Genomic DNA, 19,270 nt, shown 5'->3' with positions numbered 1-19,270 from the left:
TGAGCGCTGCAGCACCTGCTCAGGGAGGAAGAGGAGCTCCGAGCAAGCGGGGCCTCTCGAGCAAGCATTTGGAGTTGGTGTTAGCTGCCCCGGAGGTGCCCACCTTCCTCTGGCAGCGTGCTTGCCTGCAAGCATTAGTCTGTACCGGGAGCGTGTGTATGTAGTAAGGCTGTGAGAAGCAGATAATGTCTGCACAATGTTTAGCTTTTTTTTTCCCCCCTATAATCCGTGGCTCGCATAGCCCCTCAGGCAGCGTGAAGCATCGAGCGGGGGGTCATCCTGGAGAAGTGCTGGGAGCGGTGCGGGCAGGGAGATCAGTGCCTCGTGCGTGGCAGGGATAGCGCGACAGCCGTGATTTTGCGGGCAGTCTGCATCGTGTTCTGTCGTTCTTGTCCCACTCCATGGCTTTTGTAGGTAAGAGCAACCGAGGGAGAGACAGGCATCTCCCGTAGCTGTTGCCCAGTGTCCCCTGCCACCGTCCGGAGGCCTCCCGCGGTCTCAGCATCTGCTAATGGTGCCGCTGTCATCTCGGACCAAAACTGCTCGCAGGGAGGGTTGGCTTGCAGGCTTGTGAGGGGGCAGCAAATGCCCCATTGTGCGAAGGCTTGTCTTGGACACTGTTGTTGTGTGTAGGTTTTCCTGGTAGCCGTTGGAGGTGGTGTTAGTGGAGGGGAGAGGTGCAAAGCTGCTGGTAATAGGGGCTAAGATCATCTCCTTGTCTGAGCGAGGAAGGGCCGTCGGCAGCCTTCCCGCAGTGGAGCTCATCGTGGCTGTGCCGTCGGAGCCAGCCGGCTCTGCTCCGAGAGTTAACTACATTTTCCAGCGGTCGCCGACACACGCTTTTCATTTTCAGATTGCCGCTTTCCCCTGAAGGACTCGGACAATCTCCCTCTGCTGTAACAGACTGTACTTCTATATTAATGTGTCAAGTTGCTGGGAAATTTAGTACCTTGCAGGGCCCATTGGGCCGTGGAGACCGCGCCACGTCTTTGCCACGGCTTGTCCCGCCGCGCCGCCTCTTCTGTGCCGGGGAGGGAGGCGGTTGGGAGAGCAGGCGCGGGAAGGCCTGTGCTTTTCCTGCACCTGGGAGGCTGCCTGGGAGCGAAAGGCTTGCTTGGGGGTTTTTTAACCTTGGCTCAGAGCCCGGTGGGTATAGGCAACTTAGACTGAGCTCCTCGGTGTCCCCCTCTGTCCTTACCCAGCCCGGTCAGTTTGGACAATGATGTGGCAGGCCCAGCAGGGCAGGGATGGTCCCTGGGGGCGAGAGAAGAGCAGGGCAGACCTCATGTCCCCTTCCAGGCAGCGCCAGTGTCAGCCACAGTGGTTTTCAGGCGATCATCCCAGCATCCCAGCACTGTGGGAGAGCCCTCGGCGTGAGGGTTGGGTGTGCAACACATGAACTGGGGCTCTCAGCATGTTGCGTCCTTGGGAAGGGGGCACGGGGCATCCTTTCTGGCATTGTAGGAGTGGTGGTTAGTTTTGGGGGTGGTGTTTCATACAGCCTCGTTTGCTCCCCGGGCCATGGACCCTTTCGGGGGCTGGGTCCGGTGGCCCGGAGCACCGGGAAGCGGCGTCGGCGAGCGGGCTTTAATTGCTTTTTGCCAGGGCTGGAGATATTTATGGGTGCAGAGATTGCCAAGTTATTTATTAGGTGGAGTATCTGGGGATAGAGTAATATAAATCACCGTGGCCGGTATTGAATGGAGCAGACGCTCAGTAATTTAAACAGCTTTAATAAATATGCTAAAATATGAGCCTTGTCGCGGGCCATAACGAGAGCTGGTTATCGGGGTCTCGGCCGTGGCAGGGGGGCCAGTGTTTCCAGCCCCTGCCCAGTGCAGGGAGTGGGTGAGCAGACCCCAGGCCCCCGCTCGGCTCCAGTCTGAGGTGCCAGTTTGGAGACGTGGGGTCGGCAACCGAACAGGGTGACGGGGCAGATGCTGACGTCCAGCACCGGGGCAGGTCTTGCAGCCAGGGCTTCCCGGCGGCACGTGGGTGGTGTGCTGATGGGGCCTGGTGAGCTGATGGATTGACGGTGCCTCCGCTCTTTGCGTCTTGCAGTTCCCCCCCAGATTGTCAACATCTCGTCGGACATCACCGTGAACGAGGGCAGCAGCGTGACCCTTATGTGCCTGGCCTTCGGGAGACCGGAGCCCACCGTCACGTGGCGGCATCTCTCCGGGAAAGGTGAGACTACGCTGGGGGTTCGGTGGACAAGCCACCCGGGTCCAAGGAGGGGTCTCGCTCAGCCTGTGTGGGACGGACAGATGTCCCCGTAGAGGTGGCTGGGGTGGCACAAAGGCTGTCCATGGTTTGCTGGTGTCTGTTATGGAGGGTGGAGGTGCTGGCCTTTTGGTGTGTATGAGGGTGAGGATGCATGTTCAGTGATGTTCCGAGTTCCCTGGGTGAAGGCTGATGACGCCACGTGTTCGGGACGTCTCCCAGGGCAGGGCTTTGTGAGCGAGGACGAGTACCTGGAGATCACAGGCATCACGCGGGAGCAGTCCGGGGAGTACGAGTGCAGCGCCGTCAACGATGTGGCCGTCCCGGACGTGCGGAAAGTCAAAGTCACCGTCAACTGTGAGTGCAAGGGATGGGGGGAATTGTGGCGGGGCAGGCGTGTGCGGAGCCCAGCGTGACGCTGCCTGGTGTCTCCGCAGATCCACCGTACATCTCGAACGCCAAGAACACAGGCGCCTCGGTGGGCCAGAAGGGCATCCTGCAGTGCGAGGCCTCGGCCGTCCCCGTGGCGGAGTTTCAGTGGTTCAAGGAGGACACCAGGTGAGGGGCTGCAGAGGGGGAGCCTGCGGAGTGGCATGGCGGGGCGGGGACACCACGCCAGCCCCAGGGCCGAAGGGTGGCGAGGCAGCCGAGGGCCTTGCATGGAAGAAGGCTGGGGTCCACCCACGTCAGAGGGTCCAAGCGCCAGAGGGTAGGGGCCAAGGGGGTCCCAGGGTCGTTCCTCCCGGGGATGGTGGCCATGGCTCATGGTAACATGGGCCATGTGGGTCAGGCTGGGAGATAGGTTTCAGGACGGAGAGCGCGGCGTGCTTTTGGGCGGCGTGGTGGGGCAAAAGGCTCATCTTAGGGGGATGCATGGAGTGCATCGGGCACGATGTGTTGCAGAGCGCTGGTGCAGTGCTCTGAGCACCGTTTTCTGCGTTTTCCCGCAGGTTAGCGAACGGCCTGGAGGGCGTGCGGATCGAGAGCAAGGGCCGCCTGTCGACGCTGACCTTCTTCAACGTCTCAGAGAAGGACTATGGCAACTACACGTGTGTGGCCACGAACAAGCTGGGCAACACCAATGCCAGCATCATCCTGTATGGTAGGTGCCCTGTTTTTTTTGCAGCAAGGTACAGCGAGGAGGGAGAGGAAGAAGAGGAGGCAGAGGCGTCGGCGAGGTGGGCGGCTTGCCTGCGGCAGATCAACAGAGCAGAGCCAGCCGTATTTAATAGTGCCGGCCCGTCAAGGTGCAGAATGGCACGAGATTGGAGCGGCGACGTACCGCGGAGAGGAAGCGTCAGACGATGAGATCCCATGGGCCCGAGCGGGCACGCACAGCCGGGTGGTGGTCGGTGGTGGGCACGGCGTTCGTGGGCTCACGGGTGTTTAGGGGTGCGCAGCAGAGCCAGCAGCCGTTCGTCTTTGCGGAGTCAGGGCCGTGGGTGCAGAAGAGGGTCCCGGCCAAGCCGTCGCTGGAGCGCAGGGCTGAGGAGGGGGCCCAGGCCAGGTGAGCACGCGCTTCGGGTGCACGGTGCGGGGTTTTTCCTGGGTGTTGTACTGGCAAGACTACTGGCAGTTGTCGTGTTGCACTGGCAGCGTAGGCGCGGTTTGCGTCGGGAAGGGGTTTGAGGAATGGAGGACGGCGATGTGTAGCTGTGGCGTGTCCCCATGGCAATTCGGTAAGCTGAGGGGGCCGTCATGGGCCAAGGGTGGCCGGCAGGAGCCGGCCTTCCCCTGGCAGGGCTCTGGCACAAGGGAGAGGATGGAGTCAGGCGGCAGGCTCGAGGAGGCGTGGAGAGCGAGCAGAGCGTCCGTGCCGGCATGGATTTTGGCAGCATCAGGGCGGAATGGGGCGGGGGGCAAAGCATCGCGCCGTGGCAGGGGCCAGTGTCTTGGATGAGGCAGGGGCTAACGCTGTCCAGGACCGTAGCGCGTGGTGGCAATAGGGAAGCGGTGGACCCGGCGGGCACCTCTCAAGGGGCCAAGGCATGCCCCTTGGCCTTCCTGGAGGTGCAGCCTTGTGGGCTGTGGAGAGTGCTGGGTGATTTGAGTGGTGCACGGCTTTGGCTTTAGTTGCAGCGCATTGGAGAGCCTGGCACGTGGGGTGCCTCGCTTCGGCATGGGTGCGTCGTAGGGGCTCGGTGGCTTCTAGGGATTGTGGTGTTTGTGGGTCATTGTAGCTGTTGGGGTGGGAGGGTGGTAGATGGGTAGTGATGGGGTGTGGAGCAGTAGGGGGAATGGTCCGTCACGTGTCATCGGGCAGTGCCCAGTGTCATTCCTTGTCCCCAAGGAGGAGGGGACGCGTGTGTGTTTCAGGGCAGGGAGGTACAGGATAGCTGGAGGGGAGAGTTTGGATGGGGTGGGGTGGAACGGTGGGAGGTCAAGGCATTGTCCTGTGGTGATGTGGGGGACAAAGGGGCTCTGCAGACTAGGGGGCTTCCTAGAGGGGCGGCTGTTGTCCCCGAGGCCCTTAGTGACCTGCTTTGATGGTTAGGTCAGGCCTGAAGGGCTCAGTCAGCTGCAAGTGATGATTGGTGTAGGTCCCTTCCACAGGAGCTAATGTATTCTGGTGGTCCCCCCCAGTTTGTTCTTTCCTGATCTAGCGTATTCTGTGCCAATCTGCTCTGTATTTGGTTCTGCTCTCTAGTTTGTAGAGAGCTGCTCTGATCTGCTCAGGTCTGCTCTATTTTGTTCTAAAGTGGGCTGCTTGGTTGGCGTTTCGTCCCATTTGTGCCCAGTTCAGGTCTATCCTGCTCTGCTCTGCAGAGGATCGGAGGGTCTCCTGGACTCAGGTCTGTTCTGCGTTGTAACAACAGTCGTGTGTTTTGTCCTGGGCCGTTTCGATCTGCGCTGGTCTCGCGCTCTTGTGTTTGGGTCTGGCCCGCTCAGGTCTATTCTGCCCTCCCTGTGTCTAATCTGTCGCGGTCTGTTGTGTTGCGATGTGTTCCACTCGCCGCTATTCTGGTCTGCCCAGTTCTGTTCGATTGTGGTGTATTCTAATTTGTTGTGTCCTGGTAAATTAGGATAGAGTAGGATATGACATGATATAATATATGATATGATATTGTATTATATTCTATGATAGGATATTATATTATAGGATATTATAGGATATGACATAATATAATATATGACATGATATTATAGTATAATGTATTAGAACACGTTAGAATACATTAGAATACATAATAATATATTGTGTATTATATAACATATTCTAATATATTAGAATACATAATAATATATTGTGTATTATATAACATATTCTAATATATTAGAATACATAATAATATATTGTGTGTTGCTATAGGTATTATACCATGCATTATAATATATTAGAATACATTATAATACATTATAATATATTAGAATACATTATAATATATTAGAATACATTGTGTATTATTATTACATTATACTACATTGGAATATGTTAGCGTGTATTGTTAGCTGTATTATATATATGATAGGATATTGTATTAATTATACATATTCTATTATATAATTGGGCAGATAGGATATTTTATTTTATGATAGATAGGATATTGTACTTTATATGATGGGATAGAATATTGTATTAATTATACATATTCTATTATATAATTGGGCAGATAGGATATTTTTTGATAGATAGATAGGATATTGTACTTATTATCCAATTGTACGGATAGGATATTATGTTTTTTGATAGATAGATAGGATATTGTATTAATTATACATATTCTATTAATTATCCATATTCTATTATATAATTGCGCAGATAGGATATTGTACTTATTATCCATATTCTAGTATACAATTGCGCGGATAGGATATTATGTTTTTTGATAGATAGATAGGATATTGTACTTATTATCCATATTCTAGTATACAATTGTACAGATAGGATATTATGTTTTTTTGATAGATAGGATATTGTACTTTATATGATGGGATAGGATATTCTATTAATTATCCATATTCTAGTATACAATTGCGCGGATAGGATATTATGTTTTTTTGATAGATAGATAGGATATTCTATTAATTATCCATATTCTATTATACAATTGCGCGGATAGGATATTATGTTTTTTTGATAGATAGATAGGATATTGTACTAATTATCCATATTCTAGTATACAATTGCGCGGATAGGATATTATGTTTTTTTGATAGATAGGATATTGTACTTTATATGATGGGATAGGATATTCTATTAATTATCCATATTCTAGTATACAATTGCGCGGATAGGATATTATGTTTTTTTTGATAGATAGATAGGATATTCTATTAATTATCCATATTCTAGTATACAATTGCGCGGATAGGATATTATGTTTTTTTTGATAGATAGATAGGATATTCTATTAATTATCCATATTCTAGTATACAATTGCGCGGATAGGATATTATGTTTTTTTTGATAGATAGATAGGATATTCTACTTATTATCCATATTCTAGTATACAATTGCGCGGATAGGATATTATGTTTATAGGATATTCTATTAATTATCCATATTCTATTATACAATTGCACAGATAGGATATTATGTTTTTTTGATAGATAGATAGATAGGATATTGTACTTATTATCCATATTCTAGTATACAATTGCGCGGATAGGATATTCTATTAATTATCCATATTCTATTATACAATTGCACAGATAGGATATTATGTTTTTTGATAGATAGATAGGATATTGTACTAATTATCCATATTCTAGTATACAATTGCGTGGATAGGATATTATGTTTTTTTGATAGATAGGATATTGTACTTTATATGATGGGATAGGATATTCTATTAATTATCCATATTCTAGTATACAATTGCACAGATAGGATATTATGTTTTTTTTGATAGATAGATAGGATATTGTATTAATTATACATATTCTATTAATTATCCATATTCTATTATATAATTGCGCAGATAGGATATTGTACTTATTATCCATATTCTAGTATACAATTGCGCGGATAGGATATTATGTTTTTTGATAGATAGATAGGATATTGTACTTATTATCCATATTCTAGTATACAATTGTACAGATAGGATATTATGTTTATATGATAGATAGGATATTGTACTTTATATGATGGGATAGGATATTCTATTATACAATTGCGTGGATAGGATATTATGTTTTTTTGATAGATAGATAGGATATTGTACTTTATATGATGGGATAGGATATTCTATTAATTATCCATATTCTATTATACAATTGCGCGGATAGGATATTATGTTTTTTTGATAGATAGATAGGATATTGTACTTATTATCCATATTCTAGTATACAATTGCGCGGATAGGATATTATGTTTATATGATAGATAGGATATTGTACTTTATATGATGGGATAGGATATTCTATTAATTATCCATATTCTAGTATACAATTGCGCGGATAGGATATTATGGTTTTTTTGATAGATAGATAGGATATTCTATTAATTATCCATATTCTAGTATACAATTGCGCGGATAGGATATTATGTTTTTTTGATAGATAGATAGGATATTGTACTAATTATCCATATTCTAGTATACAATTGCGCGGATAGGATATTATGTTTTTTTGATAGATAGGATATTGTACTTTATATGATGGGATAGGATATTCTATTAATTATCCATATTCTAGTATACAATTGCACAGATAGGATATTATGTTTTTTGATAGATAGATAGGATATTCTATTAATTATCCATATTCTAGTATACAATTGCGCGGATAGGATATTATGTTTTTTTTGATAGATAGATAGGATATTGTACTAATTATCCATATTCTAGTATACAATTGCGCAGATAGGATATTATGTTTTTTTGATAGATAGATAGGATATTCTACTTATTATCCATATTCTAGTATACAATTGTACAGATAGGATATTGTACTTTATATGATGGGATAGGATATTCTACTTATTATCCATATTCTAGTATACAATTGTACAGATAGGATATTATGTTTTTTTGATAGATAGATAGGATATTGTACTTTATATGATGGGATAGAACATTGTGTACTGGCCTATTTTTTTTTTTCCCTCTATTGTATCCTGTACAGTTGTGCTTAGGCCCAGTCCACTGCACTCTATCAGGCGCTGATCAGGCAGATCTGCTGTGTTTTTACTGATCAGGGGCAATACCTGATGCGGGCCAGCCTGTCACATCCCAACCCCATGTCTGGCTGCTGGGGCCAGCCTAGTCTGTCCTCGTTGCACTCCAGTGTCTGCTCCAGCCTTGTACTTCAGGGCTTCAATACAAAGCCCAATTGTCCCCCCCTTCCTGGGGCAGGACAGAGGGGGTATGGGCACCGCGGGAGGAAAGATAACTTACTTATGTCAGGAAAACAACTTTATTGCCCTAAACAAATAGTAGTGTGGCAGCATGCAGGGGTTGATGTACGCTGGGGGGAGAGGTGCGGACGCAGGGGTGCTGTTGTCCTCAGTAGCACCCAAAGTGGGGTGAGTTGTTGGGGGCTTGTTGTCCTGTGGCCGGGCTGCAGGAGAGAAAAGAGGGAGACCCATAAGCACAGCTAGGAAGAGAATGGTGGACAGAGAGGGGACACGGACTGGGGTGGCGTGCAGGGGGAAAGCGGGGAGGTCCCGCAAGGGAGACTGAGGGGGGGGGACACGGGGGCAGAGGGATGGACATAAAACAAAGGAAATAAATACATAAGGAAAGGGAGGAGATGCACCCATGGCAGGGGAACAGAGAGGGACACACAGACAGCCACAAAGACGGACAAGGCGGGGGGACACAGGACACCAATAGAAAGAGGAAGATCTGGATGGAGAACCCAAAGCAGCCAGAAACAGAGAGAGACAAAAATAAGGAGGTGACATCAAAGAGAGGGAGGGGGGCAGACAGAAACAGGGGGGGATGTGGGGGAGTGACAAAGGAAGGGGAGACGCAGAGGATGTGGACCAGAGAGAGAGACTAAGACAAGGAAGGACCGACACAGACACAGAAAAGAGGAGAGACAGCAAGGGGAGGCATAACAGAGAAAAAGGAAACGAGAGAGAGATGGAGGGCGGGCAACTGGGCAGAAAGAGAAGCCATGAGAGGGGCAGACGGATAGTTACAGAAGGGAGGACAGGCACACCATGACACAGACAGGAGGCAATGGACAGACACAGAATGGAAAATGGAGGGAGACACAAAGGGGGAGTAGGAATTGAGAGACAGACACACGAGACGAGACAAGGGGGAGGAGAGGGAGAGAGACCCAGGAGGAGGCAGGGGGAACACAGCAACAGAAACTACAGGCAGACCAAAAGAGGGAGAGAAACATAGAGAGAAAAGGGGCAAAACACAGGGACAGAGATAAGGACTTGGAGAAAGAGGGGGGACAGAGACACAGGAAGGCAGCAGGGGATGGGGAGACGGAAAGTGAGTCACAGAGAGAGGGGACAGACACGGGGAGGTGGGGGGAGATGGACAATGAGGCACACGGGCATAGGGAAAAAAGGGAGGTGAACACAGAGAGACAGAGAGCAGGATGCAAAGAGGAAGGGGGAGAGGGAGACAGAGGCAGGGAGAGAGAGAGATGAGGGGAGGGACAACGAGGGATTGGTACAAAGAGGGAGAGATGCAGAGAGTGCGTGCGGGCCGGCCACCTAGACAGACGCGCACAGACAGAGGGTGACAGAGACGGGGGAACAAGGGAGCTGCAACAATGGTAATAGGGAGGGGAGAGACAGACAGATGGGGAAAGGAAGACCACGAGCAGGGAGAGACACAGAAAAAGCGATGGGGCCAGAGAAAGAGCAAGGAGGGATGGACAGAGGGCAGAAGGGGGGCGGGAATGGAGGGGGGGGGGGGGCAGATGGGGATGGAGAGGGACCGCGAGACCCACACAGAGAGAGAAGACTCGGCAAGAGAGGGACCCAGGGACAGACAGAAACGACGAGACAGGGAGAGACAGAGCAAAAATAAGGGAGATGCAAAAAAAGTAAGGAGGGGAAGAACAGACAGGCAGGCACTGAGAGGGAGGGAGGGAGAGGTGGAGGCACGGATGAGGACGGACCTGGACACCGAGAAAGGGGACAAAGAGGGACACGGACGTGGGGGACAGGCAGAGGGCCAAGACCGACAAAGGGAGCCTGGCGCCGAGGTGGACAGAAGGAGACGCCCTGAAAGTCCAAGATACAGAAGGAGAGATGGAGGGATGCCTGGGCCAACGCTGGGAGACTGACCCAGACATACAGGCGGCAGGAGAGACGGAGGATCGACAGAGGATCACCGAGGGAGACCGATGCCCACGAGGGAAGGCGGGGCGAGAGAGGCTGCATGGACAGAGAGAGATGGGGATGGACGGGCACAAGGAGAGGGGCAGAGAGAGCACAAGAGACCTGGGGACGGAGAAGGATGGAGACGGATGGGGTGATGGAGGTGGGGAGGGAAGGACAGATGGGGAGACAGAGGCGGGGACAGAGGAAGAGAAGGGGAGACAGAAGGGGACAGAGACACACAGGGGTGGAAGGAGAGGGACAGATGGAGACACAGGCAGACACGGACGCACAGGGACACATACAGAGACGGGGTGACGCAGAACAGGGCCAACTGGGGTGCAAAGAGAGAGAGAGAGACAAACAGGGATCAAGAGGGAAAACCAGAATCGGACACAGAGGCAAGCAGGGAGACAGCAAAAGACATCTCGCGCTCGATCTACACCCGCCCGCCAGTTTGCGCCCACGGTCTTCCCTCCCTCCCTCTCTCTTTTCCCTCACTTAGCCCGTGTACCCACCCGGGCGTCGCTCCGGCCGTCTGCCTCTCGGCAATGACCGGCACCTACCCTCCTAGGCTTCCCTCTGCCCGTCCCATTGTACGATGGGCTGTCCTGCCGCCTCCCCGGCACAATCTCCGGCCCTCACGTGTGTGCTCCTTGCCTGCCATGACTTGGTCTCTCATTCTTCCTACCCAATGACCCACCCTGCTACCCGCCCACCACGCTGGCCAGCTCTCCGGATGGACCCCCGCCAACTGAGCTCTTCTGCTGCCTCGCCGTCCAGAGGATGCTAGCCCTGCCCAGCCAGCCATCGGTTGGACAAGCCACCTCTCCACACTACCCTCTCTGCACCCTTCTCTGTCCCTGCCCGTCCGTCCCACGTCATCTCCTCCTGCCTCTCCGCAGGCAGACCCCCGCCCTGTCTGTCCTCCGGGCCCCGCGCCTGTCCCTCAGCGAACTGCCAGGCTGCTGCCTCCGCTTCCCTCACTCTGCCTGGCTGTCTCTGATCCTGACTGGCACCCCCGTGCACCCAACAGCCCTCATCCCGCAAGATGCAACAAACCTCCAGTCCAGACGCGTACCCCGACAGCCACCCGCCCGTGTCCTCCTCGCCTGGTCTGCCTGCCAAGGACCCCCCGCGCTGCAACCCCAAAACGTCCCCACATACCTGAGACTCCACGCGTCCAGACGATGCCGTCTCCCGCGTTGGCAAGCCTTTGTTGCTGGCCACGAGTCACACGGCTCCCGAGCACCGAGGTCTCCGGTCCCGGCCGTCCCAGGCGGCTCTCTCGTGGCCGTTTGTATCTTGCTGATCATGAACTTGTATTTGCACCCCACACCGTGACCCACCACCTGCATGCACACCCAGCCTCTCCCCGTGGCATGTCTTTGTTGCTCTATGGCATGTCTCTGTTGCTCATGTCTTGTCCGCAGCCCTAGACGTGCTGGCCAAAACGCAAGCTTCCTCTGCATGATGGGCGTCCCGGCAGCCTCCCTCGCCAATCGTCTTCTCTGCTCTGGGAAAGGGCGTCCGGCTGCTCCGCTCTGCCACCGCTCCCCTGGCCGTCCTAGAAACCTGCCTGACAGCAACAAGCCCCACATTGGCCCTCGGCGACTGCACCGGCCATACCCCTCCTGGCACCCTAAACCCCATGGTCCCCAAGAGCCCATGGGGTCTTCCCCAGAGAGCTGCTGTCCCGGCCACCCCGGGCTCTGTCCCCACCAGATGCATGGCACGGGGTGACTGACTTGACTGACAGACGCATGCAGTGGTGCCAGCGGGTCTTGGCAAGGCTTGCTCCTGCACTGGCCCTTTCTGTGCCGTGCCGAGGGCCGGCCTGTAGCAAACAGCATGCAAGCACGCCGCCTTGCCAACTAACTCTGCTACCCGGGGCTAAAAAACCTCAAGGCGCGAGGTGCCGGGGTCATCCCGGAGCACGCTCCTCGCCCCTGCTGCATGGCCGCCCGTCTCCCAGCCCTCCTCAGCTCTCACTACCCACACCCTCCTGGGCATCCCCTGCTTCGCCCGCCCTCCGCGCCGTCCTCTCCCTCTTGCCCCTGCTCAGGACCTGCCTGCACAACGATGTTCCGCTCCCGACGCCGCCGCGTCGCTGCCCGGTGCGCCCACTTGGCTCCTGGACTCTTGTTTCCCAGCAGGGATGCGGCACGGCTGGTCCTGCTGCTGCACAGCATCCTCGGAGGAGGGCGACCTCTGAGCGTGGTGGGGACAGACTGGCACCTGCCCAGGGCATCTTCCTCCTCAAACAAGGACCATGTCACCCCTAAATGTGCTTTGAGCTCCTTGCCTACCTCCTCGAGACCCCACACCAACAACTACACCAGCAACACTTTCCAAACAATGGACAAATACCCAGCTGGGAGGGGAACGCAGCACCCGGCACCAGCACCGTGGAGGGGTGGGATGGTGAAGCGGATGGGGACACGCAGGGACGACAGTGCCCTTCGTGCAAGAACACGACTGCTTAAGCTCACTGCCAGCCCTAACGCTGTCCCTTTTCTCTCCTGCACAGGGCCCGGAGCGGTGCATGACGGCGGCAATGCGGCATCCCGGGCGGCCGCTGGCCTCTGCCTCTGGGCCACCCTTCTCGCTCGCCTCCTCCTCGACTTTTGATAAGGGAGCGGAGGGTCCCGGGAGGCCCCACCGCGCCTCTCCCCCGCCGCGGGCTTGGCCCGCCGCGCCGCCCGGGGACTCGTCTCCGTCGGACGGGCGATGCGCCGGAGGACGGGCGGCGGCGCCGAGCGTCCGAGGATGGCCGCGTCTCCCGCGTGCCGGGATTGTTCTCGCCGCCGGTTACGCTGTACAGATCCCACCACGTGCCACCAGACTGTCACCCGCCACCATCACCCTGGGGATGTGGTCCGGCACGGAGAGGGCTCCCCGTGGCCGCCTTGTCCCCGATGTGGAGGGACGCGGAGCCGTCGGGGTGGGTGTCGCCCAGAGCCGTCACCGGAGATGTCCGTCTCGTCATCTCGCTAAGCCGCCTATGCCCAAAAGACCCCAAGGTTGAAGCCCCCGGCTCTGCCTTCAGCCCTCTTGGTCCCGAATGTCAGTTCTCACCGCCAAAGCTCCTCCCTAAGCACCCCCGACATCGCCGGCCCCCCGCTGCCTGGCCTCACCTCTGCTCTCGGGCCCTTCCCGCTCCCCGAGGCCATGGCATGGCCCCGCAGGGTGGCCCAACCATGATGCTCGCCGGCCCTTTCCAAGGGGCTCACCCGACACAACCAGTTAGCTTTCAAGGGTCACGCTACTCTTTCTCTGAGCTAACATCGTAACTACCACCCGTCCTGAGGGCACGAGGCTGCTCTCCCAGGAACGTGAGCCCTCCTCACTCCGGACCCCCTGCCTGCTCCGCTGCTCTCCCCCCTAATGGCAGGACCTGCCCCGTGGTTCTTGCACTGCCAGCACTTGTCGGGGAGGTTCCTCTGGGCTTTCCAACCTGCACATCAAAAGCACAGCACTACCGACACTGGGCAGAGGCACTAAACCGCACAGCAAAACAAGCCCCTTTTCCTACAGCTCCGATGCTCCCACCTGTCTGCACACGCCCGGAGGGGATGGGACCGCGCGGTCCCGGCCTTGAGGTCTACACATCGGCCACTCCGCGCCTCCCCGGTCCGTCTCCGGGCACGGCCTCCCTGTACCATTCGGCTGAGCATCTCTGCCTCCCTGAGGGACGGAAGAAACACGGGAGCACCCCAGAGCTGCAGCATCCGCACTCTGCCTTTTCTCACGCCCGCCGCGTGCCCCTGCCCAAGGAAAGTCTGATGCATTTCACCCTGCGGAGGAGGCTTGGGCTCCGTCGATTCGCTGCACCAGTATGGCAGGGACAAGGATGGCTCCTTTGCCCCTAGCCTGCTGCTTGCCAGTCCTCCCTGCTGCTACAGGCCTTTGACAACAAAACGGATGCGCCTTCCGCTTCCTCCAGCCACCCTGGGAGCCTCTGCCCCCCCACGACAGCGGCTGCGTGGGCTCCCTGCATTCAGGCTCGTGCGCCCAACAGCACCCTGTGCGGCGGTCCCCCTCGCCGTGGCTCCATGGTTGCCCAGGAACGCTTTGGGACCACGGTCCGGGGACGGACCCTCCTGTCCTGCCCCTGAAAAGTCACGTGCAGCACCAGACCCTACGCCTGCCACAGGGACACAACTCTACAGCGACGCGCTGAGCAAGCACACAGAGCATCCCCCTGTCCTGACCCGATGCCTCCCCGTGCCTTGCCTCTTGCTTCTCCCTCCATAAACAAGATGGCTTAAGAGCAATGGCCCCGCACACACCGTCTTTCCCATGCAAACTCTGCTGCTGCTGAAACCTCCTGCTCCACCATTCCACTTTCTCTGGCTGCTAGGAAGCTGGGGCTGACAGTCCTAGGCGCGCAAGATAGAAAAAAACCCCTGACCTCCAGGCTGCGACGTGCCACCACCCCATCCTTTATGTGGCTGTGACCCCTTCTTGTCCCCACTCTCAGTGGGCTGCCCGGGACCCGTGCTGACCAGCACGTGGCGCAAGGCCGTCGCAAAAAAGAAAAAGCAACAGCTACAAAAATCTCAATGGATGCTCTTGCCCCTACACCCTGCATGTTCAACATGTACCACGGCTAATTGGCAAAAAAATACGTGGCCCGAGGCGGGGGCTGCTCCGGCGCTGGCTTACCTGATGGGTGGGGAATCCGGCACGGCACGGCGCTGACCCGGCGAGTCCACGTCCTGCGGTCCCTGCGGTGCTGCTCTGCTTCTCCGCTGGTGTCTTCAGCCAGCATGGTGGCACGCACGTCCTTCCCTGCGTGCCCGCTCCAAAACTACCCTTGGGGCGCAGGAGACGCCTCGCCCCAGTGCTCTCCCTGCGATGGTGTCCCCCCCCGCCGCCCTGGTGCCTCCCCGCACCAGCCCCAAATTTTTCTCTCCTCGCAGCAGAAGTGCTGAACTAGCCCCAGATGTGCAGGGCCAGAGGCCGTGGCATATTGGTGGCGACGACGACATGCCACGACGCGCGCCGAGGCTGGCAGAGCCAGGGCCGTCCCCCCGCACCCCTCTGTTCTCCTCCCCGGGCCGGGTCGGCTCCCCTGTCCTCCTCTGCTGGGACGGCGTTCGACTTTCTCGTGCCGTGTAACGTGCCATTGTGAGGAACGCGTTGGCTGTCTGAGGCCGGCCCCGCCGCGGCTTGGCTGGGCGACGGACCCCTTCGTGACCGCCGCTCTCCGCGTTCGGACGCTTGGGGGGCGGCTGGGTGCTTGGGGGAGCGCGGCTCCCGGGTCTCTCCTGCCGACGGCCACGACGTCCAGTCTTGAGTTTCCGTCGATCATTGTATTCCAAGGGTGGCTATACTACCTGAGATTTGTGCATGTTACATTGTAGTTGTAACCTTTTCTAATTCGGCAAGAATAAGAGATGGTTGTGATTGTGCAGTGTATCAATAAAGTTTGACGAACTTTGTACCTTCGGGGCTTTGCTTTGCGGACCCCGCGGCGCCCGCCACGCTGAGCCAGGAGGGCTCCCGAGTGCCTGGGACCTCTGTTGCTCCCGTAGCCTCGCCCGAGGCTTAGGGGGAGCCTTTTTTGATCCCCCCCTGCAATGGTGATGCTTCGAGCTCCCCGACTGGGGGTCCACTGCCGTTCAGGCCATCCCTTGCCCTGTCTCCCGCCTGCCCTGGGAACCGGCCTCACGGCTCCGCCAATGGGTCCCGGGTCCCGCCGGCCTCCGTCCCCCGGCCGCCGATGAGCACGTACCTGTTGATGGAGCCCCTGCAGGGTAAGGACCGGCTTTTCTCTCATCGCTCACCTACATTCGGCAGAAGCGGCGTGATCGGGGGCCTCCTCCTGGCGACCGAGCCGTTCCCGGCATCTTCTCTGCTGTCTTGTAACAACGCCTGCTCTGACAACTAAACCTACCGCCACGGCAAGGGACACCTCTGCAGACAACAAGCTCCTAAGGGTGGTTTGCTCCTATTGCGATCTGATGGTGCATGACACGGACAAAATGTCTTCCTCAAAGGACAAAGACGGCAAAGACCGGGAGAAGGAGCTGTGACCCTCGGCTTCTCCCCGGCACAGCTACCATCTCACCCTAAAAATGTGGGGCTGAGGTGGCAGGCTGCACCCCCTGCTCCCCTGGGGACGCCGCACCTTTCTACCCCATCAGCCGGGAAAAAACATTCAACAAGCTCCCCTAATGTGGGGCTGGTGGCTGCCAAGTGTTAAGACCCACGTCTCGCCAACCACCTCGGGCACGAGCCAGAGGACAGCTGTTGCCTGATCACCTCTGGGTGCCTGGTCCTCTTGTTGCTGTGTGCCACCAACAGAGCTTGCGTGGCCACCGAGCGGATGAGAGTCCCCGTTTCCCTAGGGAAATTCCAAAGCTGACGTCCCTCGGCCGTATGTCCCATGATGGGAATGCTGCTGGGGGCACCTGCAGCGACCGCGGGGGAGCGAGGGGCTGCGGGACGATGCTGGACGCATCGGGGGGGTTGCTTCCTTTGTGCAATCTCCTCGGCAGGAGCGGGCCTCTCTTTGCCTTCCCTGACACACAGATGAAAAGCCTGGTCCCGAGAGTTTATCGCCAAACCCTGCAGCAAACAGCCCTCCCACTGACGGCGGGCGCTTGTGCGCAGCAACCAGCCAAGCAAATGGCTCCATCCCAGCACAAACTACAGCAACTCCATACATCAGGAACATCTCTGCTGACCCCGGCAGAAAGGTAAGTGCTTCCCAAAACCCCCTGGCCTCCCCAGGACAGGGGTCCGGGAGGGGAGAGCCTGCCCAACACTGCCCCGGGTGCCCTAAACCCCGCTGCCCCTCTGTGCAATATAACAACAGGTGCCACGAAGGAACACTCGCCTCTTGGGCGCAGCCCCTACGTGTCCCACTGCCGACGCGGCCTCGCTAACATCTCCACTGGAGAGAAACCCCTACGGACACCCGAACATCCCGGCTCACGGCACGTCCCGACGCCTCATCTACATCTCCCCCTTTTATATGATTGCCGAGTGTTGGGGGACACGACGCAGACCCTTCCCGCCGTGAACCTGGCCGCGGGTTGCCCGCCGGCTCCCTTCCCAGGTCAAGGAGGGCCTCAGCAACACCTGACTTGTGTCTGTGGACAAGGACCACAGCTGTGACATCCAGAGGCACAGAGAGCATATTTCAGGCCATGACATCCATCCCTCCCTCTCCCACCAAGACACATGTCAATAAATGAATACATAAATGCATCCGTCCAACAGCCTCTCCCTCTTTAACTTGCTCTTCATCCCTCAAACCCTGCCACCGGACACCTAGAGCACTAAAATATTTGACGTTAAAGGGAGGAGGTGAGGGAGACAGCCCCGGTACCTCCATACCCATCTTTGGGTGCTGGGTCGCATCCCTGCCAGGCTTGCTCTACCATGGATGACCACCCCTGCCTGGCAGTCTTAAGACCTGCACAAAGACACCCCCCCATCTTTTCCCCTGGGAGAGGCACATCTGCTGCAAAGGACAAAACTGGCCGCAACACACTCTCCAATAAAGCACGGGCGCCGGGAGGGCTGGCTCCAGCATACCCCTGTGGGGCTGGGCTGGCTGGCCGCCTCCTCCTGTGCCATCCTGACCGTGGGATGCAGAAAGCTGCCTGCGCCCCGCCATCCTGTCCCCATGTCCTCACTACCCTGTCTCTCACTTGGGATGTGCCACAAAGCCTTAATGGCATTGGCATGGCTCTCCCTTTCCCCGGCACCGGTAACTCTCAGCTGCCATAGAGAATCATAGAATCGTTTAGGTTGCAAAAGACCTTTAAGATCATCAAGTCCAACCATTACCCCAGCACTGCCAAGTCCACCATTAAACCATGTCCTTGAGCACCACAAAATGTCACACCACAAAGCAACATCTTGCCATCCCTTTTGATCTCTCCCCATTCTCTGTGCCCATTTCTTGCACAAACTCATCATACAGTTAAGAACAAACCACCAAAAACCAGTTCTGCCATCGCTACTGACCGGCTTCTGATCCTACAAAAACATCCCGGGTGCCTTGGGGAAGCACAGAGCCTGGAGGCTACGGTCGAGGACCGTACACACCGAGGAGGACCAAACGCACAAAGAAATCTTCTGCAACTCAGCAAAAAACCAAAACACCGGCCCAGAGAAGCCCCGACGCACCCCGGCCCGTGTGGGTTGCACCTACACCCAAACGTGTGCCTCTGTCCCACCGTGCTTCACCCGTACGCAGCTTTGCACAGGGGTACCCCGTTTCCTACACCCACCTCATGTCGCTGCGTCTCTCCTTCCCGCGGGACTCGCTTCGGCCGCTCCACGAGCTTTCCCTGCAACGTTGCGCCGTCGAGGCCGAGGGCTACACGGAAACCTTTTGGGGCCCCGAGCGGACGGGTGGGATCCTGCGTGGGGGAAATAGGGCAGAGCTGTGCCCCACGCGCTCCTCAGCTACTCACCAAAGCCTTACCTTGTGACGGCATCCGCGCTGGGCTTGCCGGCGAGGTCCAGGTGCCATCTCTCCGACGCTCTCCTGGCCCGTTGCAATGATTTGGTGCTCCCACCCGGCATCCCTCCCCGGTGTCCCCTCCCCACGTCCCTCCCCGTCGGTGCGGGGGGAGAGTGCAGGGTGGTCCCGGCCCCCGCGGCAATGAGTACCACAACCAGACGGAGCGGCCACATGGAACAATCGTTTTAATGGATAGGCAGAGAGAGCCCCCTCGCCGCCCGCCCGCGCCCCCCACTTGCCCCCCGCCGTCGGCCATGGGGAAGGAAAGGAAACCGAAGGAGGAGAACCGACCACGGGGGAGACCCCCGCCTAAACGTACCGCG

At 55.4% G+C, this 19,270-nt stretch overlaps 1 protein-coding gene across 1 annotated transcript in view; it reads left to right on the top strand.

Moving 5' to 3' along the window:
- Positions 1-13,090, top strand: part of LOC309599234 (opioid-binding protein/cell adhesion molecule homolog) — a gene marked incomplete at both ends in the record, with an annotated part of 107,821 nt that extends 94,731 nt beyond the window's left edge. The window contains 5 exons of the mRNA XM_082330500.1: positions 2,062-2,187; positions 2,446-2,580; positions 2,661-2,781; positions 3,174-3,325; positions 12,990-13,090. Coding sequence (XP_082186626.1) covers positions 2,062-2,187; positions 2,446-2,580; positions 2,661-2,781; positions 3,174-3,325; positions 12,990-13,090 — 635 coding nt within the window. The remainder of the gene's footprint in view (positions 1-2,061; positions 2,188-2,445; positions 2,581-2,660; positions 2,782-3,173; positions 3,326-12,989) is intronic.
- Between the last annotated feature and the right edge of the window lie 6,180 nt (positions 13,091-19,270).

The sequence above is a fragment of the Platalea leucorodia genome (genome assembly GCF_965183815.1).
Source record: "Platalea leucorodia genome assembly, chromosome: 20".
Taxonomy (NCBI): Eukaryota; Metazoa; Chordata; class Aves; order Pelecaniformes; family Threskiornithidae; genus Platalea; species Platalea leucorodia.
Note: the sequence above shows the minus strand (reverse complement) of the source record. Positions and strands in the feature narration are given on the sequence as shown.